At 49.1% G+C, this 25403-nt stretch overlaps 1 protein-coding gene across 1 annotated transcript in view; it reads left to right on the top strand.

The window, feature by feature from the left end:
- SMG6 (SMG6 nonsense mediated mRNA decay factor) overlaps positions 1-25403 on the top strand; it is a 229888-nt gene that overhangs the window by 189170 nt on the left and 15315 nt on the right. Inside the window, exons 14-15 of the mRNA XM_039252642.1 lie at positions 17736-17912; positions 21708-21854. Of these exons, the coding sequence (XP_039108573.1) occupies positions 17736-17912; positions 21708-21854 (324 nt within the window). The remainder of the gene's footprint in view (positions 1-17735; positions 17913-21707; positions 21855-25403) is intronic.

Raw genomic sequence — 25403 nt, 5'->3', positions numbered from 1 at the left:
CTTCCTTTTCTAGGTTTTTTAGTCCTCCCAACACAGAGAAACTCTGTCACAATAAACACATTAAGTTTTCTGGATGTGTTCCAGAACTTTATTATTGATGATCTTTAGCATTTGGTATGAAATGTGTTTCACAAATGATGTTGATGATCTCTGATATATGCTGTTAAGTTTTTAAAAATGGCAAAGAACATCACCATTTATATAAATATTCATAAGAAGTATCAGGAGCGCCCACAGTTAATCATATGGCAGTGTCCGCATACATATGTCTGAAGGACGTGCCAGAAGCTGGCACAGGGCTAGGGAACAGAGGCTCTAGATATCAAAACGAGAAGATTTTGTTTTTAAAATTCAGCCTTTTGTACTATTTGTTTGTTTTTACCATATGCCATGTGTTTAAGCTACACATCACTTAGCAGCTTCAGTTTGGCCTGGTCCTTGGAGCCGAGGTGCCACCATGTCCCAGTGCCTCCTAGGAGATGCTCTCATTGAATTTCTCTTCTGCTTTGTCAGCAGCTGGAGTGGCTTTAGTCTAAATAACAGAATTCATTGACAGCTTTTAATTCTTTTTCTTTTTTTAATTTTTTTTAATGTTTTATTTATTTCTGGAAGAGAGAGAGAGACAGCATGAGCAGGGGGCGTCAGAGAGAGAAGGAGATACAGAATTGGAAGCAGGATCCAGGCTCTGAACTAGCTGGCAGCACAGAGCCTGACGCAGGGCTCGCACCCATGAACCATGTGATCATGACCTGAGCCAAAGTCGGATGCTTAACCGACTGAGCCACCCAGGCACCCCTAATTCTGTGTTGTCAGTTTTTAAAAAGTTGAAGCTGTGTGGGGGCTTCCCTAGTACAGGTTGGTACAGAACTTTTGTCTGGCTTACCAGTGTGAAGCAGTGAAACTGTACCTCAGAGTTCAGTTGACGGTTGAACAACACAGGCCTTAGGGTGCTGACCCCCTGCACAGTTGAGAATAGGCATAAAACTTGGCTCCCAGGGGCACCTGGGTGGCTCAGTCAGTTAAGTATCTGACTTCGGCTCAGGTCATGATCTCACAGTTTGTGAGTGAGTTCGAGCCCCGTGTCAGTCTCTGTGCTGACAGCTAGCTGAGAGCCTGGAGACTGCTTCAGATTCTGTGTCTCCCTCTCTCTCTGCCCCTCCTCTGCTCACACTTTGTCTCTGTCTCTCTCAAAAACAAACAAACAAACAAAACCTCTTCGTTCCTCAGAAACTTTACTAGTAGCTCACTGTTGATCAGAAGCCTTACCAATAATATAAAACAGCCGATTAACATTGTTATGTGTATTATATACCATATTCTGATGATAAAGTCAGCTAGAGAAGAAAATGTTAAGAAAATCATAAGGAACCGTATATACCATATATGTTAACTAACTAGAATTTAAATAAAAAACTTGAAATAAGTAAGAAAAAGACATAAGTAAGAGAAAATACAGTAGTGTGCTGTATTTATCAGAAAAAAATCTACATATAAGTGGACCCCGTGCAATTGAACCTGTGTTGTTCAAGGGTCAGCTGCAATCTGTGATTGCATGTCTTTCTGTGTGTGTGCTTTAGAAGCGGGATACGCAGCATTCATAGTGACTGGCTTGTGATCTCCAAGCCTGTTCTGGGTCTGGTGACTATAAGTTATTCATTTTGTCCGGGCTTAAGTTTACTCTCTGTAGAATGGGGGTGACAGTAGTCTGTCCCTTCATGATACCTCATTACGGATTAGATTAAATGAAATATCGTAAATGAAAATGTCTAGATTTTGAAAATAAAATTCTCTCGATTTGTATGTTCTTCATAGTGAGTGGAGAGGCAATTAAGAAGACTCCAAACGAACAACCGGTTACACTTTAGTCCCACACCAGATTCCCATATGACTTCCACATCATCTTGCAGTCTCTGTTGCTGCTTTCTGTAATTCATAAAGATTCCCTCAGACCCTCCACTGTCTCCATTTTCTACCCTTTCAGCCGTTGCCATTATCTTGCGAAATTAGGATTCCGAAGGCAAGGCACGTGTGCTTACGGTTGCGGTTCCGTTATCGCAGGATCCTCCTATAATGGAAACCCCCAAGTATGTGAGCCCTTCAGAGAACAGCAAAAACACTTTGAAAAGAAAATCATGCTGCCCGGGGCGTTCCAGAGCTTCCCATACTGGCTGGCCCCCTTCCGGCACCATTCCTTTCTGCATCCCATCCCACTCTCCGCCCTGGCACATAGTCTCACAAACATGCCACCTGCCTCTCTCTCCCCATCTCTCTCTCTCTCTCTCTCTCTCTCTCTCTCTGGCCCCATCCTTTGGCTGCTCAGTTTATTTTTTCCACATCCTCACCCTCTTGCAGTTCCAAGCTAAATAACCCTCACAGATGGCTTGTTCCATCAGAGCTGTATAAGAACACAGGACAGTGAACTGGGGTCCAGAAGGAACTGTCAGAGCCCAAGGCTGCCCTTCCTACAGAGGTCCAGGACAACTTTGTCATCAGCTCCTTAGAAGTCCATGGGCAGAGAGCAGAAAGGCTGGCAGGTTGGGTGGTGGAATATCTCTTTAAAAGTATAATCCTCTAGCAGCTAGCAACTAGTTCTCACTTAGATTTACAAGTCAGAACCTGGAGCTGGATACATTGCATACTCCATTTTCCACAGAAGACAGAGCACTTTGTAGCTGGCATTTCTCCCCCACTTTTTTACAGCATGGAAACCCAACAGGAAATGGCAGTCCCATTTGTGTATTGGATCGTGGTTTGAGTCCTTACTGAACCTCTTTGTGAACTCCTGGAGAGGTCTAGACCCCTGCCCTGCGTGACCTGAAGGGCAGTATTCCCAGCTGTCAGCACATCCTTGGGAAGAGGGTGAACTTCAGACGCCTATTAGAAATCCTGCAGATGAGAGGAGACCCAGAATCTCACTATTTCTTTCCTGTCAGCAAGGACATGTAAGTTTCCTGTCTGCCTTGTCATCAGCTTTGGAAAACTGTTCTCCTACATCCCCTCATGCATGCAGTGGTCTGTAAGCTTCTGCCCCCATTCATTATCCCAGCACCCTCTTCCCCTCTGTCCTAATCAGATGGGTCTGGTTAATTTTGCCCTCATGACAAGATGGCCTTTTCCTCATCCTCACAGTTATCCCTGTGGGACTTAAAAGCTCTCTGATCATCGCCTGCCTCTCTTTTCCCTTCCTTCTCTCTCCCCCTCTAACTGTACCCTTTGTAACTCAGTTCCTCTGAGGTCACTGAGGAAGGGCAGCCTGTGCTGTTTGCCACTATAGGAGTCTCTTTTTCCTTGGTAAGCAGAGTTCCCTTGAGAGACCCCTTCCCTTCCTCCCCTGAAAGCCATGTTGGCGGCTTCTCTGCCTGAACTCAGGCATAATGGGGCAGAGAACAATGGCATGTGTGGAGGGTCCTGGCTAGACAAAGGGAAGTTAACTCTTAGCCAGAGAGCAGACAGTTGAGGAAGCCTCCCCTGAAAAGAAGAGAGAAGTCAAGGAAAGACAAAATTCTGTGGCAGGGAGGTATTCCCTGAGAACTCAATCAGAAATCAGCATCTCCTCCCGAACCCTGATCTTTCTACTGAGAACCAAACTATTGTTCTTCCTCTTCTCTGCCTTCGTGTCTGGCTCCAAGATCCAGAGCTGCCAGATGAACAGCATACCCTGTTGCTTGCACAGTAAAAGTGTCTCAGACTAATGGATTTGCGGAACCAGGGGGTGCCAGGTGGAAGGAGACGACTTTGATTTCCTTTTTCTTGTCCCCCTGCTCCCTGGTGGACTTGCCTCTTTTTAGTACATCCAGAGTTCAGGACTGTGTACTGCAGAGAACTTGGGGACGCTCATATATAGGTCTTAACTCAGCACCCAGCAGTGACTAATTTCCCATATCCATTCATTTCATCAACTGAATAGCTGAGGTCTTGCCCCTACTGTGTCCAGAGAAATGACATTAATCTGAAAGATAGAATTCCTTTTAGGACACATGCTGAGAAATTTTAAATTTCATTGCCTTTGTTCTTGCCCACGACTTAGCTAAGCATCCGTTTGGTTTGTGTTCATCTGAATGCAGCCTCATTAGAACTGCTTATTTTGTCCTGGTGTTGGGCCTTTGGGTTGCTGCTGACCGGGGTTGGGGAGTAGGAGGCATCCTTTAGTAAAAAGGACTTGAACTTAAGTCCTCTTCCCCAAAAGTACCATTTCCTTCCTAAGAGCCTATAAAGTATAACGAACACAGACTTTGGAGTAACACGAATCTGAGTTCAAATCCTAGCTTCACCACTTACTAGATGTTTGTTTCCTCTGAGCTTCAGTTTCCTCTTCCTCTTTCTGTTTCAAAGGTTTACTGTGATAGTCAAATGAAATAACAGAATGCCTGGCAACCAGCAGTTACCAGTTCATCTCCACCACAGCTTTCCCAGTACAATGGGATATTTCAGCCGCTGAGAAGCTGTGGGCAGTGAAAATTGCAGAGGAAGTAAAATGCTGACTTGTTCTACATGCTGCTACCCTGAACCTCCGTAATGGGTTTCTTGCATGCTCATGAGTTTTTGTTTCTAGAATGTGCCCTGCCCTGAGTTTGTATTCTGATCTCTGGAGACCACTTCTTACCTCTTTGCCCCTTGGCTTTTCTTAAGGGGCCCTTCTTGGCTTTGGGTCTGGCGAGAAGTTAGACAGAAAGCTTGCCCTTAGCCTCCTATGGGGAGGCTCACAGTTTTGGCTCATACCCTCCAAGTGGCCTGGAGAGAGCTACAGGGTGTCGGAGATGGCCATGGGAAAGAAATGGCTCACAAAAAGATCACGGTGTGTGAGCCAGCAGCTCCCCACTGCCTGCTGGAGCAAGCTCAGTGAGGCCGCTGACAAGAGTCTTCAGAACACTAAACAGGTGATTAAAACATCAGTATAAGTCTTTCCAAACTTCACAGAAAGCCAAAAACTTAGTTTGGACACCAACAGAAATTTTCCGCTCTGGAGCTTTATAAACTGGTCTGCTGTTTCTTCCTCTGCTTTGTGGCCAGAGGGGAGCTCTGTGCTAATGATTCCATAAAACCCTCCAAGTCTTCCTGAGTGGCTTATCATATGAGAAGAACCGATACCACCTTTTTCCATCATGAATTGTCTCTAGCGTTTCACGGTTAGTTCAGTTCTGAAGCCTCAGCCCTTCTGAGAAGGCCAAGCCCAGCTCTTGGCACTGACCCCTGTGACAGAGCTGAACTCCAGCATCACGGTCAGTGGCAGAACTGTCTTTCCTCTCGTCCTTTCCAAGATGACTGCCCAGAATCATAGAAACGTTTAAGAATGGAAAGACACCTTCAGAATCATCTGCATTTTGCAAACAAGGTTCAGTAATTTAGCCAAGATCACATGAGTTAGGAAAGCATGAAGTGAACTTTCGTCTAGAGCCTGCTCTCCCCAGACTCATGCCATGTCCGCCGCCCGTGGGAAGAGTGCCACGCCCAAAGGAGGTCAGTCTTCAAGCAGTGAGCAGCAGGAGGCTGCCCACTTTGAGTGTCTTTACTAAATCAGACTTTTCCCCTCGCGGGGACTCTGAGAATCTCTGCCGGAAGCACAGGTAAATGTTCCGGATTCATGGAGAGCTGTGGGCAGTTGGAACAATGGTTAAGAGCAGAGGCACATGGGTGGGGGGTGTGGAGAAAATAGGGGATGGGGACTAAAGAGGACACTTACCCCGAGGAGCCCTGAATAACACACATAGTGTTGCTGAATTACTGTATTGTACACCTAAAGCTAATGTAACACTGTATGTTAACTATATGGTAATTAAAATTAAAACCTTAATTTAAAAAAAAAAAAGAGCAGAGGCGCATTTTAGCTCCTCCATTTACTAGTTGTGTAACCTGGAGCAGGTTACTTCTCTTTGCCTTGGTTTCCTCATCTGTGAAATTGAGATGATGACAGGACGTACTTCATGGGGCTGTGGGGATCAGAGGAATTGTGCATGTAAGGCATTTGGCACAGTGCCTGGCATGTAGCAGCCATTCACTAAGGGTTCGCTGTAGCTGTTAAGGGTGAGCGAAGCACACAGTGGGTTTTGTTGTTATGGCTAAAGCTCTGTGGCATAAAGCCGTCCCGGGAAGTGGCTCTGGTGAGGTGGCATGAACACAAGGCTAGGAACTCCGTGCATCTGGCTTCAGGTCTCATTTAATTCACTCCTTTCAGTTTCTTCTTCTCTATAATCATTACCTGAATGTAATAGTAACCGCCTCGGGGGCACCTGCCTGGCTCACTTGGAGGAGCATGCAACTCTTGATCTCAGGGTTGTGAATGTAGAAATTACTTGAAAGTAAAATCTTTAAAGTGTAATAATCATAACAGCAGCAATAATATCAATAACAACAACAACAGCTGCTTCAGGGACCCCTGGGAGGCTCAGTCAGTTAAGCATCCGACTCTTGATTTTGGCTCAGGTCATGGTCTCATGGTTCATGGGAACTTCATATAGTCTTCCATCCTTTAAAGCACTGATTCTCAAACTTCAGTGTTCAATAAGTACCTGGAACACTTATTTAGAGTAATGCCTTCCAAGGCCCTATTCCTAAAAACACTAATTTAGTCCAAAGTGGAATCCAGGAGTATGCATTTTTTTTTTTATATTTTTATTTATTTCTAGGAGAGAGAGAGACAGCGTGAGCAGGGGAGGGTCAGACAGAGAGGGAGTCACAGACTGAAACAGGCTCCAGGCTCTGAGCTGGCAGTCAGCATGGAGCCCGACACAGGGCTCGAACCCACGAACCACAAGATCATGACCTAAGCGAAAGTCGGACGCTTAACCAACTAAGCCACCCAGGCGCCTCTGGGAGTATGCATTTTTAACAAACTCACTATGTGTTCCTGATGGAGCTGTTTTGTTTTGTTTTTTTTATGTTTATTTATTCTTGAGATAAGACAGAGCAGGAGCTGGGGAGGGGCTAGAGAGGGAGACACAGGATCTGAAGCACGTTCCAAGCTCCAGCCTATCAGCACAGAGCCCAACATGGGGCTCTAACCCACGAACCATGGGATCATGACCTCAGCCAGTCAGACCCTTAACCGACTGAACTACCCAGGCGCCCAAGATACAGGTGGTTTTTAAAAATGCTTTTAGTGTTGGGTGCCTGGGTGGCTCAGATTGTTATCTCACAGTTCATGAGTTCGAGTCTCACATCTGGTGAGCTTTAGCCCCACTTCCAGTGAGCCCCACTTCTCTCTCTTTCTCGCACTTTCTGTCTCCCTGCCCCTCATTCACTTTCTCCCTCTTTCTCTCCAAAAAAAAAAAAAAATGCTTTTTACTGTTTAGAGGTATAGAAAAGGGAACGGATATTTATTGAATTTCTCCTGCATCCCAGACATTTACCTTACTTACACCTTGTCTCAAACTGTGGCTGGATTTTCGTTAGTTAGCTTTAGTTAGCCAAGCTTGTCTTATCTCCAGCTATGAGACATAGGCTAAGCCACATGTACGATTCAGGACTCTGGGTGTAAAATCTGAAAATACAACTTAAAGTGTCCTAGCTCAGATCTAATCTCAGAATTTCTGTGTGTCATAGTTTTTAATTTTTTTTTAATGTTTTATTTATTTCTGAAAGAGGGAGAGAGAGGCAGCATGAGCAGGGGAGGGGTCAGAGAGAGAGGGAGATACAGAATCCAAAGACGGGCTCCAGGCTCTGAGCTGGCTGTCAGCACAGAGCCCGACGCAGGGCTCGAACCCACGAACCGTAAGATCAAGACCTGAGCCGAAGTCGGACGCTTAACCAACTGAGCCACCCAGGCACCCCATCTGTGTGCCATATTTTTAATATGCCATGAGGATTCTTGAGATATGGCTGCAGGGTTTTTTTGTTTTTGTGTTTTTTTAGGGTTCAACATTGGTGCTTTGAAGAATTTAAGGCTTACCTCTTGCTGAGGTGTGTTATACCTTGTCCTGGGGCAATAGCCTCCAGTTGAGACCAGGCAAAATGTGCCCAGAGGTTGGCTTGTTGTGGTATCTTATTTCAAACCCAAAACTCAGTAGGCAGCCTGTCAAAAGAGTACCTGTCTTTTATTGAGCCCAAACCTCCCCAGGGAGCACTACCCAAAGCAGAAAATAGCATCTCTGAGTCTGTCCAGAGTGTTTGTGTTGCACAACATGGCAGAGCATGACTCGCATACTATACAGTGTGGCTGGCCCCCTCCGTGACCGTGTCCTCCACACTGTCCACGTACCCAGTGTGTATTGGATGCTGTAGATGCACACATATATGTGTATGTGTGTGTGTACACAAATTACGGTGCCTACCTTCAAGAATTTTACTTAGGAGAGAAAACAGGACAGACTGATGGGAGAAAGATATTGAGAAGCATTAACAAATCAACAGGTCACACACATTTGGAGATGTCATGAATTTGAGAGGGAATACGTTCTCAGGTGACAAATGTAGGATCCAAATAAAACTTGATAGGTTACAATGAAAGAAGTAAATAACAAGGTGAAATCAAATAGGAATAAAGGTAGAACCCTACTTTATCCAAAAAGTCAGCTGCCCATAGTGAGTAGCATGCAGCACAGTCGTAAATAAAGGGGTTTTTTATAGCATGGGGAGGCCTCAGTGAAGGAATGTTTAAAAGGGAATCGTGGAAGGCTTACACTTAGTGGGGGGAGAGATTATTTAGCCATTTATGTGGAACACTTGTTGATTAAAAAGCTCACAATGTGTCCTTAGCACAAGGTGGTCAACAGCAAAACCAGCACAGTTTTGGCCTCAATTCATAGAACCAAGGAATCCCGAACGAATGGAACAAGGAGGAGAGGTTCCGTCCGTTCTCGGCTGCCGGCTCACACGTGGGCACTCGCTCTCAGAGACACATCAGTCTCAGTGAAAGTCTCAGTGAAAGAATAAGCAGGATGTTGAGGAGACAGTTGAAGTGAGGAGCAGTTGAAGGAAGTGGGGCTGTTCAGCCTGGGGAAGGTATATACAGTCGACCTCAAATCATTCGAGGCCAGTCAGGTAGAAGCAGAATGTGGGCTTTTTGTGTGGCCCCAAGATCAGATTTAGAAGCACTGGGAGGCAGAGTTGGGTTTAAAAGGGATAGAGGTTTCTACCAATTAGAAAAGTCCAGAAATGGAATGGGCTCCCTAGTAGAAAAGGAAGCCCCATGTAGAGTCAGAATAGGAACAGACCTCTCATACAGTGTGGTCAAGACTGGAAGATAACAGGAAAAACAAAGAAATCCTTTTGGTAGGTAACAATAAAAATTACTTACACGTTTTTTAAGCATTTAATGGTTTTAAAAGTTTCCCCACGGTCTTGAATCCTCTCCATTTGAAATATTCAGGAGAGGGTTGGATCACCGGGGGATGATATGGAGGAGTTTCTAGTAGTGGTGGTGTGGCTCTGAATGCCTGATAACTTCTTTGTGGAAGCAGTACACGTGCTGAAGGCTGCTGATGAGGTCCGAGAAGGTGAATGGAGTGTTGGCCTAGGCTGCAGGTACTGAAGGGACACCTGTGGACTTGGAAGAGTTAGTGTAGGTTACTGTGGAATCCCTCTCTAGACTGAAAGTGCCGTGAAGTCAAGGATGGGATCTGCCTTGTTCTCTCTTATGTGCCCAAGATGTCTAACATAGTCCCTGTCACATAGCAGAGCCTTAGGAAAAATTTGTGGGCAGTGGGCTGGCACATTGGATAAGACTTCTTAAGAAAGACTTTTTATTAAACATACAGGAAGGTGAGGGAATGAGCTGATTGGATAAAGGCAAAGCCTCAGAGGTGCAAAAGGGAGCAAATAGCATGTGGGGGGAATATCAGACAGGGTTGCCTGGGGCCTTGAATTGAGGATTAGGGAATAATAGCAAGAAGGGAGAATGGTGATTTACAGCAGGGAAGGGTGGGTGGGGGGTAAAAGACTCAGACAAGTCATGGAAAGCGTTAAGAGAGATGGCGATTTCATGTTGTAGTGAGGCTGAGCCCAAGGGAATTAATTCTCCATCCTGACTTCCTGAGGACCCGTCGCCTAAAAGGGGTAAAGGAGCAGTGTGCCAGGTCCCTACAAGGAGCTCTTCTCCTGGGGCTGTTTCTTCCTCCTCAAGGGAAGAGGAGTAAGAATTCTGCCATCCTGCCTGCTCTAGGTCATAGGGCCAGGGTGATGTATTTCTCTCTTGGTAGAGGGAGTCTTCCATACACCTGATCTGAATGTGACCCACCGCCCATTGGAGCCACCCGGGACTTTGTTTTCTACTGTATCCTCAGGGCCTGGAATAGTGCCTAATGCACACAGTAGGCATTTAGTAAATATTTGTTGAATTGACTGTTGGCGAATTGTGTCGAACACTGCAGATGTCTCAGAGAAGGTATTCTCCCCCACACATGTAAAGTAAAACTAGGAACAAATCTGGTGAAGGAGCCTGAACACAAACCTAAAGGGTGGTCTCCTGAATCTGGCCGTTTGGAAGCAAATAAGAATGTAGCTCAGGGTAACTAGACCCCAAGATACAGTGCTCCTAGCCCAGGACTAACTAGCAATGTAGAAACAGACTGCATGCGGATATTTGCAGACTGAGACAGACATGAGGACTTTCATCCCCAGGGGCTGAGCTTGTAGCCTCCCCTGCTGGTTCAGTAAGTGAGGGCCCCAGCGCCTGTGTTCCAGGTTTCAGACCAGCTGAAGCCAGCCAGACCTGAAAGGCTTGTGTTGGCAGTGCCAGTATCCGCCCCTGACTCCTGCCAGTGTGGGTGGCTGCTCTCAGAGCACTCTGCAGGGGAAGCGGATTGGACTGCAGCCCAAGCTACTGCTGCCTATAGTTTGCTGTCTGCGACGGGCTCATGTTGAGAGTGCACCTTGCTCATACAGCCGGAGCTCAGAGCTCTAGAAGACAATAGTTTCTTTCCACAAGGGAACCGTTCAAGAAGAGCAAGCTGTACTTTACACAGGAAAATCCAGACTCCTTTCTCTGACTTTGTTCAGAATTCCAAGCTCAGGAAATTCAGGTGGGTAGAAAATGCCACATTGAGGATTTTTGCATCATTTCTTTTGTATTGAGGAACCTGGAGCAAGGGTCTCATTTAAGGAGGATATCGCCACAGAGACCAGGCCGCCCCACAACCCCAGTATGAAGGGGCTAGACAGGCAAGGTGGCCATGGCATTCAGTACAGGATTTTACTTCTGTTGTGTGCATGAATGGCATGTTTGTCCTGAAGCCCAGGTCCTTGAGGCCTCTCTGTAGACAGTCCCACAGAATGCATGTCTATGGTTAGGCCTAGGAATCTTTTTGTAGAATAGTAGGGACAGCTAGAAAGAGGCCAGGCCTTGCCTCCACCAAGTGGCCTACCTAGCAGCCTGGATCCAGCACCTTAGTTCTGAATAAGATATTCCAGCAGCCTCAACAGCCAGGTGAGCATTCCAGAGGAGTGCCAGCCCCATGCTTCCTTCTTCATTACCGCGGAGTCTGGCTTTCACGCACCTCTGAGCAGAGTGAGGCAGTAAGGAAGAAAGAAAAGAACAGCCATTCATAATTGAGCACTTGGCCCAGGCACCTTGCTAAATGTTTGATATGCATTATCCCTTTTAAACCTCAGAACAACTTGAGCAAAGAGGCTCAGAGATGCTCAGTAACTTGTCTGCAGACATACTGCTGGGAAGTTGTAGTTAAGACGAGTCTGTCTGACTGTGAAGCCCAGGCTCTTGATCAACCCCCTTTATTGCCTCAACTTGCCTCTTTCCAGAATGGACCCGTTGTTTCTACTGTACTTAACTTCTCCATGCCAGTATGTGCTCCATAATTCTGTTACCTCGACTCTCCCTCCAGGGTGAACATAATTCCCACTCCACCCCCCACCCCCAGTAGCCAAGTACCTGTACCTTTTGGAATACACATTAAAACTATTAGGGTAGCCCCTTCCCTCTCCCCAAAGTCTTCTACCTAACCATTTTCCAGCTCCCACCCACCCCTCTCTAGGAGGGGCAGTGCGGGGGCACAGGTGCATGCACACATAGGAGATGTGGTGAGGCGAGCAGCTGCCATACCACCCTGAACAGGCATCTGCGTGTTGTCAGCACCCCTCCCATTGCCTCCACTGTGGAAAAAAAACACAGCTGCTGGGACCAGGCGTGTGGAATGGCGCGACTACTGTGGTTGGTTGACGATGTTAACATCTCATCTTGTGATTCACTGACCTCTCAGCTAACACGGACTCACCATACAGGAGTAAGGAGTGCAGGCTCTGGACACTGGGATCGAAAGGGACTGCAGGAGAGACCCATGTTTAGTTGCATCGCTTAGAAATGGGGCCCCGCTGCAGCAGGGATAGGAGACAGCAGAGTGCTGAATGATTCCCTTGACAGGAGGCCCAGGGGTTGTCAGGTTATGCGTCTAGCACAGGGACCATGCCTCTTCTCCCTCTGTCCTGTCCCCTTTGTCATTCAGCACCTGCACAGCTTCTTCCTTTCTTTCCCCTCTGACCCGCCACCTTCTCTCCTAGTCCGGGACCACTTCCTTCTGATTCAGTTCGGCTGTGAACGTCTGTCTCCCCATCATAAGCCACTCCCTGTGTCTTCAAAGTGAATGAGCATCCTTATGGCCAGTTGCCTCCTGCCTCTGAAGTCTGCTCCCTGCTGGAAACCCCTCCCTCTAGGAGTGTGAATGAACCACTTCCTCTGTCCTCCTGGCTCCAGAGGATTCGCTGTGTCTGAACTTTCATTGGCAGGCCTCCTCTTAGGCTGACCCACCCTTGGCCACTACAGAATTGTGCTTCCCACCCTGCAGTCTCCTGTGAGGTTCCCAGTTTGTGAAAACGCTTTAGTCTGACTTTAGCTTCTTGTAGCCAATTCTGTAGGCTTGGCTTATTAAAGATGATAATTAACCCATTGCTAATTGACCTCAGAAGCCAGCCGAGCAGCCTATATTCACCAGCCTTGGTGGTGGATTTGCAGGCTATTTTAAGCTTTCTTAATAATCTCTGTAAGACTTCACTTTCCTGTCTGCATCTTATTTGCTCTAAGGACATTCTGTAAAATTAACAACCTATAAAATTTGATTGAAGGTTTCAACAAATGTGAGAATAATTGGCTCCATTTAGAGAAACAAGAAAAACAACCTGTAAACTTCAGTTTGTAGAGGAAAACCCATGTGATTTTTTTCTCTTTAACCAGAGGAGCAGTAGCAGGCAGGATTTTTTAAGACCAGAAAAAAATAGAACCGGCTGATAGTACAGGTTTAAAATCTGATTCCCCTAAACCAAAAGTTCAGAAAAAGAAATTTTACAAAATCTAACCAGCCACTGTAGTGCTTGTGCCTTCCAAGAGGCCTGTTTGCAGATAACAGGGACCCCAATAAGGATGGAGTGAATGCCTCACTCCCTAGAACTTGCATCCAGAGGCCTGGTTCTCAGAGCTCTGTTGGCTACATGGGTGCAGGGAAGGGAGGGAGTGTTCTCCCTTTCCTGTGGCAGCTCTGAGGTGTTAAGTCTTGCAACTCAGAGTACATCAGTCTGTGGTACCTGGTGCTCAGTTCCTTTTCTCTGCCTCTTGCCCTCCCCCACCATCCATAAGACAGCTTAGATCTCTTTTTCTGTTCCTTCCAGGGCATCTCTGCCCAGGCTGGGCTTGTCTCCTGCCGAGTGGCTGTAGAGAGTTTCCAGAGAACTCCATTCCTTGCTTATCAACCGCCCCACCTAAAGTCCCCAGACCAGTAGCTCGGTCTGCCTTTCCTTTTCTCTCTTGATCTAGAGGTTTCTTCTTGCTTTCCACACGAGCTAACTTTCCACATAGCTCCGAGCTCCACTTACCCCATACATGCTTACATTATACCTCTAAGGAACTGAGCCTGGGACAGGCCAGGATCCTGTGTGGCCTTGCCACATCTCGCTTTCAGTCCTCCTTTCTTCTTGGTTCTTTGCGTGTGGACCTGATCCAGTGATAACTGGAGCCCTGAAGCTAGAGGTTTCAGTTCCCACTGGTGGGGCACGCTGCCTCAGATGGTTTTCAGGGGAACGGAAAGGGGCTTTCTCTGGGCGCCTTTCTTTTAGCAGTTCCCTGACCTAAAGCCCCAGTTTTCTTTTCAAAGCTGACTAGTGATTTGTGTGAGACACTCTGTCCATCAACGTTGGAGTTCCTGGTAATCTCCTACACAGTGAATCTCCATCCAGAAAGGTCAGGACCGCTACTGAGAAGGTGCTGGGTCCCCAGTTCCCTGGGGTAATCCCTGGCCAGCAGCCCTTTTACTTACCTCTAGCCTGTTAACAGCCCAGGAAGGAGGCCTCTCCTGCCCAGCTCTATCTCCTCTAGAGAATCTAAAGTTTGCCCAGAGCTGCAATGTACAGGCCACTTACATTCTGTGTTTTTCATTGATATAGAATGGAAAAATGTACTCATGAACAGAGCTGTTGTGAGGATTATGTCATAGACTTCAGCTGGACTCCTTCCTCTCCAAGCAGGGAGCCCAGCTTTAACCCCTGTCCTACCAGGAAGTCCTTGGCCAGCCAAAGATCATCTTGGAGTTGGCTCTTTATGGGTGGTTCCATCATGGTGTCCCTTATTAACCATATTTAAACTTTTTCCCCAACTCAAGTGCTGGAGTCTTTGGGAGAACATTCCCATAAGCCTCTTGTAGACCACAGGACCAAGAGAAATGGCCTCATCTGCGGGGCTCATTCCTCCTGCCTTAAAGCAGAATGCTTTACCAGATAGGCCAGATGTTTCTCTATGCCCCTGGGCAAGCCCTAGACTTTCTCTCTCAGTTCCCCCATCTACTAAATAGCTAGAAGCCCATTTCTTTCTTACTTTGGAAACCTAAGGAGATGGCACAACCTTGGCTGTCCTCCCTGCTAGTTGGATTTCAAAGGAGGGAGTTTGCAATTCCTAAAGGCTGGGTGGCTTTTCTCTCTGCAAACACCTAGAATTCTCTTTAGATCTCTTAGTGGCAGCTCAGAGACACCACTGGATCAGCCCTTTTGAGAATCAGCCATGGGACGCCTGGGTGGCTCAGTCAGTTAAGCGTCCGACTTCGGTTCAGGTCATGATCTCACGGTTCGTGGATTTGAGCCCCGCGTCGGGCTCTGTGCTGACAGCTAGCTCAGAGCCTGGAGCCTGTTTCAGATTCTGTGTCTCCCTCTCTCTGACCCTCCCCTGCTCACGTTGTCTCTCTCTCTCTCTCTCTCTCAGAAATAAATAAAGCGTTAAAAAAAAAAAAAAAGAGAGCATCAGCCAGGAGTACCCTTGCCCTAGGGAAGGAACTAACGGCCATAGCAGATGAAATCCCTAAAGAAGCCTTGTTCCGTCTAAACATTAGAGTGACAATCAAAAAGAGGGACACTCCTTTTTGCTTTTGTGTCCGTGTGAAGATCCCCACTGATCCCAAAGGATATGCTGCAGGCAGGCTCAGGATGTCTGCATCCCTGGGGCCCTCACTGTGCCCTGGAAATCCCCATCTCGGGAGTCCTGCATCCACAATGTGCCCTTTCTCCCTCTTGGCTGTGAATCACACTTCTTCCTGAGCCTTTGAGCATGCCACCGAGCCCATGCTGTAAACAGCAGGAACTCTCCGCGCTGCCTATCAGCAGGCACATGCAGCCATGGACACACTTCTGGGCACATTTCTACTGCACACTCAGCGAGGGTGCCGGCATACTTCTTACCATCCAGGTGATACCAAGGACCATGGCAAGCTTTTCCTCTGTCTTGCTCTCACCCCTTAATCCCCACCTCCCCTCCATTCACTGGTAGCAGCCTCACACTGAAAAGGAAAGTCCTGGGCCCATTACATAATTCTCCATAGTGCAAGCAGTAGCTGGGGCATAAGGTCAGAGGTCATAGTGGGGTCAGGTGGCTGACACACACTGTAACGACAAGGTGGTTAAAATTAGACCACAGAGAGGAAACTGGCAGTCTTGTGGAAATGCAGAAGTTTCCTCTGCAAGTGAGAGGCTGGGGATGCAGGGAGGCCACTGTGCGTGCTGCCTGCCAGGCCATTACTCATTGCAGCTCTGTTCTCTAATGCTTTTTAGCCCCTGCTTCTGTATTCCTAGCCTTTCCCGTGACATCTTTGAACAAACACACGCAATGGCACCTATGGTTACCTGCCCCGGCCCAAGCCCAGGAACCCCCACCCCAGGCTCAAGATGGCTGTCTTTTGCTAAGCTTTCTCTGAGTAGCTGAGCACCTGTTAGCTCAGCTTCTCAGGTGGAGGTGATCAAGGTGTTTACCCTGAGATTCAGGCCTATAATGCTAGCAGGGCCATTGGTGAGGGTGAGCAGGGGGCACCCCTAGGCAGGGAGAATAGCAGGTTTGGCTGGGAGAGGCAGTAGAGGATAGAGTCCCAGAGCTGGAGTCACAGCTGACTGCTGTGGTGCACTTGCCCTGGCCCACCAGCTGGCACAGTAGTGCTCAGCTCCACAGTGTCCTAGAAGACTTGGATCACACCTGCCTCATGCTCCCCTGTGCCTATCAGTCCTTTCTGCGAGCCTCCTGCTGCGAACCTTCTGTGTGCCCCACTTGCCCTCAGCGCCCCTTGGTAGAGAAGCACGAAAAGTGCAAGATGTATCCTTTGCTACCAGTGGGGTAACTGACCAGAGAGGGGCCTATGCACCTGTAAAACAATGAGCAAACAACCAAAGCCAGTCTCCAAGCTTGCACTTTACTATGTGATACCGACGTAGAAGTAAGCCCCTTTCACAGTCTGGAATATGGGAAAGCATGGTGGGGGACACTCTCCAGGGGCTAGGGTGAGTGCTGATGAGCAGTGATGACCAGTTTCCAAGCTCGGATCAAGCCGGGTGCCTCCTCTTCCTTGGTAAGCGCCCTACCAAGAAGGAGGAAAGGACCCCAGAGGCCAGAGATGAAGAGAAGGGCATGCGAGGGTGCCAGCAATGCAAACGGGTTTGTGTACAGGTGAGGACACACCTGTGTGGTCTCACAGGAGAAGGACCCCAGACAGAGTGACTATGGAAACTTCATCTGAGACACTTACAAATTTGACGATTGCTCAAGGTATTGAATTTCATTTCAGCTAAATCAGCCCCAGCTTCTCTGACAGCACTGGCTTATGTGCTGATGTGGCCACATGGGAGCAGGATGGCGTGAACCGCTGGAGGAGCAGAGCTTTGGTGAAACACCCCCTACCTGCTTTGCCTGTCTCCCTTCTCCTGACAACAATTTCCTGCCTGACCCCAGTCTCTTGAGCATGAGAAGCTCTTAGGTGGAGCAGGAACCTGTCAGGGGAAGCCTGAAGTGATCTAGCTGAAATGAAACAGCCAAGAAAGCCCTCATCATTCATTTTGCACTCCGGCTAGAAGTGCTCCTCTTGGGAGCCGAGAGAGAGGGGAAGCTGGGAGGAGAGTGGAGTGGCAGCGAGGGTACCAGGAAGCTGTATTCTGTGAAAGCCAGTGTTCTGTGCTCCACCCTTCCTTCTATCGATTAAATACTAAACTTAGAAGAATTCAGTTTATTCTTTTTTTATATCAGCACCTCACTAGAAGAAAGGCAAAAGCCTAGAAGGCCTTGTCATTGATCATGAGGTTGTCTGTTTCCCAGAGATGACCTAAAGAGATGTGGTGGTGATCTTTTCCTTCAGAGGATCTTGGCCCTCAACCCCCTTGCCCTGGCCCTCCTTCACAGTCCCATACATGCTCGAAGTCCCGCTCGGTCACCCCACAGCCTTGTCCAGTAACTGTGACACACTTCTCACGTGCCCCTCTGCCAGCAAACAGTGCCTGTCATCTCCATCTTCCCTTTCAGAAAATGCTGTTTTGCTTCTCTCCCTCTCGCCCTGTAGGTTATTGCAGCCGACTGCAAAAGGGTCACAGTGCTGAAGTATTTTCTGGAAGCCCTTTGTGGACAAGAAGAGCCTCTGCTGGCATTCAAGGGTGGAAAATATGTGTCAGTGGCACCCGTCCCAGACACCATGGGAAAGGAAATGGGAAGCCAAGAGGGAAAACAACTGGAAGATGAGGTACTGTGCAGGGAGAGCCCGCTGTGGCAGAGGGAAGGCTCCCCTCCCCACCCCCAGCCCTGCTCTGCCCACGGCTGCTGCTCCTATCCTGGTTATTTATAACCACTCAAAGCAGTATGGATGTGGACGTGACCAGCCAACTTCTCAAGAGTGCACTCTGCTGGTGCCCCTTCCTGCCAGTCCCACCCCAGTGTCTCCATCTCACTCTGCTACGAGTTCCAGATGCTTCTTTTTAATGTTGCATTGGAGGAGAAGGGAGGGAAAGAAAGAGTTTAATAATGTGCAGCTCGGGAGGCTTAGGAAAGGGAGTGGGGCGGGGGGTGTTAGGGTTCAGGCTGAGGATCAAGTTTATAGATGTGCGGAGCTCAGCGCAGCACAGGCCTGAACTCCAGTCTCCAGCACACATACAGGAAGAGCTGACATTGCTGGCCCCGTGTGGAAAATCACCCCCTCCCCCGGCCTACTCTCCCTCCCTCGCTCACTCGCTCACTCGCTCACTCGCTCCCTCCCTCCCTCCTGCACATCCTGATGTGATTAAGGAATTCTCCTCTTGTTTGTTTGCCCTTGGTTGTTCCTGTAGCCCTTGCTTCACTCCAGACCATGTGTGTATGTGTGTGTATGCGTGTGCGCACGAGACTGTGTATGCACCCCTGCTAAGTTCCCCACCAGTTGCCCTCCTATCCACGATGTATCTTCTTGAGGGTGATTGTTGTCACGGGTCTCTGTGTGCTAGGTTTGTGTGTCAGTTTAAATGGAACTCTGCCGCTGGCTGCCCTGCAGGCTGTGGGTTCTGAGTCAGTGTGAGTGTGTGATGGTGCCGGCACATGTATGCGTTTCCTATCACTGCCAGCTGCCCTGCTCCGTGTCTGGGTGTGGGGAACTCTGTCTGGGTGTATACGCACACACAGCCCACTTTTGCCTGAAGGTTGACTCTCCTTTTTTACCCTACAGCGTTAAAGACAGAGGAGACTTAGGTGGGAAGGAACGTGGGACTTCAAGAAGGGACGGAAGTGATTCTAGCCAGAGGCCAGGTCACCCGTAGGCCAACACAGTCATTTGGCCCACAGCAGTCTCAAGCGCCTGGTGGAGCAGGGTGGGGTGCAGGGATGAAATCAGCAACAGGCCAGGGAAGCCAGATGTCAGCTGGAAGCTGTCGTTTGTGATCTGAAGCAGTGATAGAGTGGCCACCTTTGGTTCAGAGTCTTCAGAGCAGCAGAGCCTTGGACTAGCTTCATTAGAATAGCTGGAGAACCCCACCCCACCCCTGATGACACAGGGCTCGGCTTCCAGGACAGAGGTGGTTCCAGGGGTAAAGCTGAGCCCATGATTCCAGATTCCAGATGAAACCTGGGCAGGGAATAATGGGAAGGAATGAGCTGTCGGTACGGGAGGAAGTGGTGCAGTTGCTAAAGCAGTCAAGGTGCCCAGGCCCGAGGCGGGACAGAGCATGCCACCCAAGCCCCAGGTTCCGTGCAGGGCACCGTGGGTGGGGCGGCGCCTCAGCCGGCTGTCTCAGCCACACTCCCAGGCCGAGGCCGGCAGTGGAAAGTGAGCAGGGCCGGCTGTCCTGACTGCCGTGAGAGATGTCTTCCGGGCAGTGGAGCCCACAGTACCAAATCCAGCGAGGCAGGGGAGGCCCAGGAGAAGCCAAAGAGGGCCGCCTCCACACTTAACGAGGAGCAGACTAGGTCTCCAGGCCCAGAGTTTGGCTGTGCCATTCTCTCACTCCTTCTAAGGCTTATTGACCAGACAAAGGTTGTGACCCACACCGTGCTGCCCACTTCTTCCTTTTCCCACGAGCCTCCTGGGTTCCTTTATGTTAGTGGCCCCTGGGAAACCCTGCTTACCCTGGTCTGTGTAATTTCATAACCCCCCACTTCCTCGTTTGCTGTGAGAGCTGAGTGAACCTCAGACAAGCCTCACTGACCCCCTTTTGACCTCAGACAAGCTTACTCCAAGCCCCGTGATAACCCTGTGGATCTCTGATCATAGCAGGCAAGAGGCAGTGTTCCCCCGACAGGCTAGTCAGCCATCCTGTCCCACTGACTCTGGTCCAGGTTAACCTCACAAACAAGGAAGCAAATGTGTAGACAGAGCCTTCCTCCTCATGGCCCGGGCCTCCTGGAAATGAATAGCCTGTGGGTCGTCAGATGCATGGTGACTGTGGACAGCATCCCGGACCTCTGAGACTTCTTGGATAGTGGCAGTTCTAGCCCCATCCTGAGACACACACACCCCCCAGCCCCCGTCTCTCCCTAAACTGCAAGACTGAGTCACTTAAGCTGCTTGAGGGAGGAATAAGGGGATGGTGATTCCTTGTTTCCTCAGATATCATTCTTCATGAGCAGAAGAGAGTCCCATTCCTTAGGGATGCTCCCAAAACACCTGTCTTCCTACCCCTAGATTCTGCTCCCAAGACAAAGCATCACCTACCCACCCACACACTATCCCTCCCACTTTCTGAGAGATTCCCAGAGAATCCATCAGAATATCATGTTGAGATGGACAGTTAGTGGAAAGAGCAAGACTCTCCTGAACAGGTCCCAGGTAGGCTTACTGGAAGACTGGCAAAGCTGAGCCCCTCAGGGCTGGTCTGGCCTTACTCTCTAGATACAAGACCGCAACCTTGTTAGTAAGAGCACACACTTTAGAGTCGAACCCACTGGGATTTGAATCTCTGATCTGCCACTTACTACCTTTGACCTTGAGCAAATTGTTTAAACTCTCTAAACCTCAGTGTGTTCATTTATAAAGTAGGGATGATAATGGCATCTATTTTACAGACCATGGTGAGTATTAAATGAGTTGATACATGACAAACACTTAGCACAGTTATCTGACCAATGATAAGCATTCAGTAAATGGCAGTTGTTATTGTCATAATCATTGTCATTATTATCATCTAGTTAGAAACACAGGAATCTTCTACTAAATCACTCCCTGTTACCCACGCTAATGCTGTCCCTCAGAGGATGTTCCCTTGGGCAGCTGCATGTTCTCTGCTGACCAAGGTCAGAAGTGAGAGGGTGAGGAATAGAGCCTGGGACCACCCGGGGAGTGGGGGCTTCTCAGAGCTGAGGCTGCAGGCAGGGAGGGGCCGTCCCTGGGGAAGGCTCCACCAGCCTGGCAGGAAGCTCCTGAAGCTAGCCAGCCATCTCCTAGCCTGCCCAGACCCTGAGAGGGCAGCCGAGCAAGGTCATGTCATGTGAATTCCTGTAATGGGTCTCAGCAACCCCAACAGCCCCAGGCTGTGGTCTTAAAAAGAAACCAGGGCAAGGTCTGCTGAGCTACAGCATCTGTTCCCTGAAGCCATCTGGGGGGCAGGGGAGCTTCCATACCTAACTCCCAGCTCTTGGCCAGAATTGATCCCTATCAGATCATTGGCAGGAATTAGATCTAAATTGAGTGGTTCAGCTTTCTCTGTTGTTTTCCCCTTTGGTGATTTCAAAAGGAAAATAGGTTCTAAGCAAGACTTGGTGAGTGTGTGCATAGGAGAATGGAGAGCTGTGTGTATAAGCATGGGCGTGAATGTGTGTGTGTGAGTCACCTCTGCTGTGGACATAACGACTCTCCAAGGGGAAAGAGCCTGGAGTGCATTTGCTGAGGGGAGAGGTGGCGGCTTCTGTCTGCTCCCTCTGTTCCTGAGCTGAGGGAAGCACACACCTTGGGGTCCTTTGTAAGGAAAGTCCATTCTTGCCATGGAGTTGGGCGTGCTGGAAGGACAGGAGGGTGGAGCTGGTAAGGGCCATGGACTCACAGTCTCCTCTCTCCCCTGGTCCACTCCACTGCCCAAAGGAGGAGGACGTGGTGATTGAAGACTTTGAGGAAGATTCAGAGGCCGAAGGCAGCGGGGGTGAGGATGACATCAGGGAACTTCGGGCCAAGAAGCTGGCTCTGGCCAGGAAGATAGCCGAGCAGCAGCGTCGCCAAGAGAAGATCCAGGTGGGGCCTGGGGGGCCTGGGGAGGGTGGTTCCCATTAGGACCGTGACTGTGTAGGGCATGAGGGGGCGTGTGAGTCACGAGTAGGGATAAGAAGGACCCTCTCAGGAAGAGACTGTCTTGCAGTGTCCTTCCTGGTTCCACCCATTTTCTTTCTCCATCACCAAATTCTGGTAGCATTTTTGGTGCCTGGAGTCTCCCTCCTCGTGAACTCAAGGCAGAAGCAGGTTCTTCTCAGAGAATCTGATGAAAGCTTCTTCCCCACTGATGACCTGTGACTACACACCCACACATAGATGATCTTCCGCCCAATTTCAGGGGTTTCAGAGTCCCCCTGAACCTTATCCAGACACTCCTGAAGAGTTCATAGATGCTCTGTTGAGAACACTTCTTCTCAGGGAAGAACACTTGAGAACACTTCTCATAGCCACAGTCTGGTTATCTGGATTCTCAGTGTAATGGCTGACCCTCTCTGGACAGGACACTCTAAACCCTCGCAGAGAGAAACTACTTCATCTCCATACACAGTTCCTCCACCATCAGCTCTCCTGTTTACCCAAAGCTCCACTTGCAGCAGCTTTTTCTCTATGGCTCTCACAAGTCTGTCCTTTTACACTGTATAAGCTCACTTCCTCTTACCTAGGGCTCAGGACAGACAGAGAAGAGCCAGTCATGTTCCTCCCTTTATTTATTTTTTTTTTAATGGGCTAAGGCAATGTCCCATTCTTTTTTTTTTTTTTTTTCTAGGAGAGAGAGAGAACGTGAGCAGGGGAGGGTCAGAGAGAGAGGGAGATACAGACTCTGAAATAGGCTCCAGGCTCGGAGCTGGCAGTCAGCACAGAGCCTGACACAGGGCTCGAACCCATGAACTGCGAGATCATGACCTAAGCAAAAGCCGGACGCTTAACCGACTAAGCCACCCAGGCGCCCCCAATGTTCCTCCCTTTAAAGACTGTGAGCGTGGGGAAGCATCGGACCTCTTTAGGAATGTCTCATTTCCAGTCCTCTGTTCAGCTGCCCTTGCCTTTGGCATAGGGCTTAATGCTTTGTGGCCAGGCAGACCTGATCACATTCTGGGCTCCACCACTTACTAGCTCTGTGACTTTGGGGACATTATTTTACTTCTCAGAGCTTGTTTCCCCATCTGTAAAATGTAAGCAGTAGTAACGCCTACCTCCTAGAATTGCTGTGAGGCCTACAGGAACCAGTGCATATAAAAGCACGTAACACAGTGAATGGCATACAGTGTGTGCTCCGTAAGTGGTCAGTGTGGTCTGATACTTGTCTAAACACCAACCAGAACTCTGCCTTTGGAAGGGGAATGAATACCAGTTGGGATCCATTGTTCTTGAGATATTCATGTCCCCTTGCCAGTGGGAATCAAGTGTGTGATACCTCCTGCCAGGTCATTGTCATGGTGTGGCCGCCTCCTCAGCCCTTCTGGGCTCTGTGTGTAACCCTCTGCTGTGGCCTGCAAAGCACCTTCATCCTCAGGCTGTCTTTCTCCCTATCCTGTGGTTATTTTCTTCCTCACTATCAGTCTTCCCAAAGGTTCTGTCTGTACTCGCCACCTCCATGTCTTGACCCTCAACCCAGCAGTTATGGAAACTGTGATGTCCGAGGTCTCTAAGTACCTGTCTTCAGTGAGTCTCGATCACTGCTGTAGTTGACGTCCCTGTAGCTTTGGGCCCTGAAGCCCCTTTCTTGCAGCTGCAGTCCAGCACAAGCGAGCCCTGTCTTCTCCCTCTGTTGGCCACACCTCCCTCCTAGGCTTCCTCACCACCATTCTCTTCTTGGTCTCCTCCTTCCTTTCTGTCACTTCTTAGTCCCAGTGTGCAGAGTTGGCCTCAGCAAATATTTGTTCAGTGACCTAATAGACAGTAGCAACTAGAGAATCCTCTTAAATTCCTAACTGGCTTTTAACCCCTTCTGTCTGATTACTTATCAGACCCTGTCTATTCACTCACTTATTCCTTCTCTCCTGTCTGTTCCCATTGCCACACCTGCTGCTAGGCCACCTTCTGACTTGGATTAGAGCAGTCAGAGCTTTAATTGCACAACTCCAGGACTCCAGGGCATGCTGTTTACTTGATAGTCTGCAATGTGCAGCCTGCACACTGGGATCCTCTCCGCCTCACTGCCTCCAGGCACCTCACCTGTGGTCATCCTTCTCGTCCCAAAAAGACCACTCCCCTGCCCAGAAGTTGTCAGTGCCTCTGCTTCACTAGTAAAGTCTAATTCCTTATCATGGCATTTCAGGTTTTCTTGTCTGTTCCCAGTGTTTTCCCAGCCTCGTCTCCTCTCCCCCATGAGCCTTACGAGCTGTGTGGCATTGGGCGAATTATTGAACTTCTCTAAAACTGTTTCCTCATCTATGAAATGAAAGTGGTAACAGCACCTCCCTCAGAAAAACAGTGCGTGTAAAGTGCCTGTCCAGACACTAGCGCCCTTCTGTCCGGACACCAGTACTAACCGTCCTCCCCTCTCACTGTCCCCTGACCTGCTCTACCCTCTCCCACTCTTGGGTCTCAGTCCATGCTGTTCCTCAGACCAAAATAGCCTTTTCCTGCTCCACATTTTCTGTTACCTATTGAAACTCTAGTCTTCCTTCAGTCCTCAGATGAAACTAAATCTCCCCAATGAAGCCTTCCCTGATACCCCTCAGGAGGAATTCATCCCTCTCTGATCAGTGTTCCTGTGGCACTGATTTATACTTCATTTCTGAAACTTGTTATCATGTCTCGTATTACAGTTATTTCTGGACTTGTTCCCCACCCAGCCCCACCCCCACTGTACTGTGAACTCCTTAGAAGCAAGTACCGTGTCTCCATCTCAGTTTAGTAAGTGGTAGTGAGCATCTGCTAGGCTGGTAGCCAGGGGACACAGGAGTGAACCAAAAAAGTCCCGCAGCAGAAGGTGCAGGGTGTACAGTGAATGGAGGAACCAGTGACCTGAGGCGTGAGCATGCACTGTGGCCACAGGGAAGTACAGGATGCTGTGGGAGCACACGCCACGGGGCACAGCCTTGTCAAGCGCGCCTTGCTCAGCTTGGCCTCTGCAGCAACAGGCAGTTCCTTGCAAACCAGAGGTATTGTGTGAGGCTCGATGTCGAGTGCCCGGGGCTGCCTCTGCTCCGGAACTTTGTTCCCCCCGTCACCTCCTTCAGAGCACGCCGCTCGGGCCTGGGCACCACAGGGCCATCTGGGGCTTGGATTGCTGTGGCTCCTTTAAGAACAGGCCCCACATGCACCACTGCTGGCGGCCCTGCCTCCTGTCAGCCTTCTTCCTCCAGCCTCACAGCCACAGGAGGATTTCTCAGCAGAGGAAAAATTCCCCCCTTCCTTCCCCCCCCCCTTTTAATGCCCGGGGCCCTTCACTTCCATAATTCTTCATTTTCCAGCCTTGAACGTAAGCCAGACACATCTGTCTGGCCATATGCGTGAACCCTGGAGTCTGTGCCGAGGTGGCTGTAAAACAGGGCCGGTGAAGGCCCTTCTGGGAGAGCACACACATGTGTGTGCCCTCGGGCCATTGGCTCCCTGCCCAGAACC

The sequence above is a fragment of the Hyaena hyaena genome, unplaced genomic scaffold (assembly GCF_003009895.1).
Source record: "Hyaena hyaena isolate Hyena2069 unplaced genomic scaffold, ASM300989v1 scaffold_10, whole genome shotgun sequence".
Taxonomy (NCBI): domain Eukaryota; kingdom Metazoa; phylum Chordata; class Mammalia; order Carnivora; family Hyaenidae; genus Hyaena; species Hyaena hyaena.
Note: the sequence above shows the minus strand (reverse complement) of the source record. Positions and strands in the feature narration are given on the sequence as shown.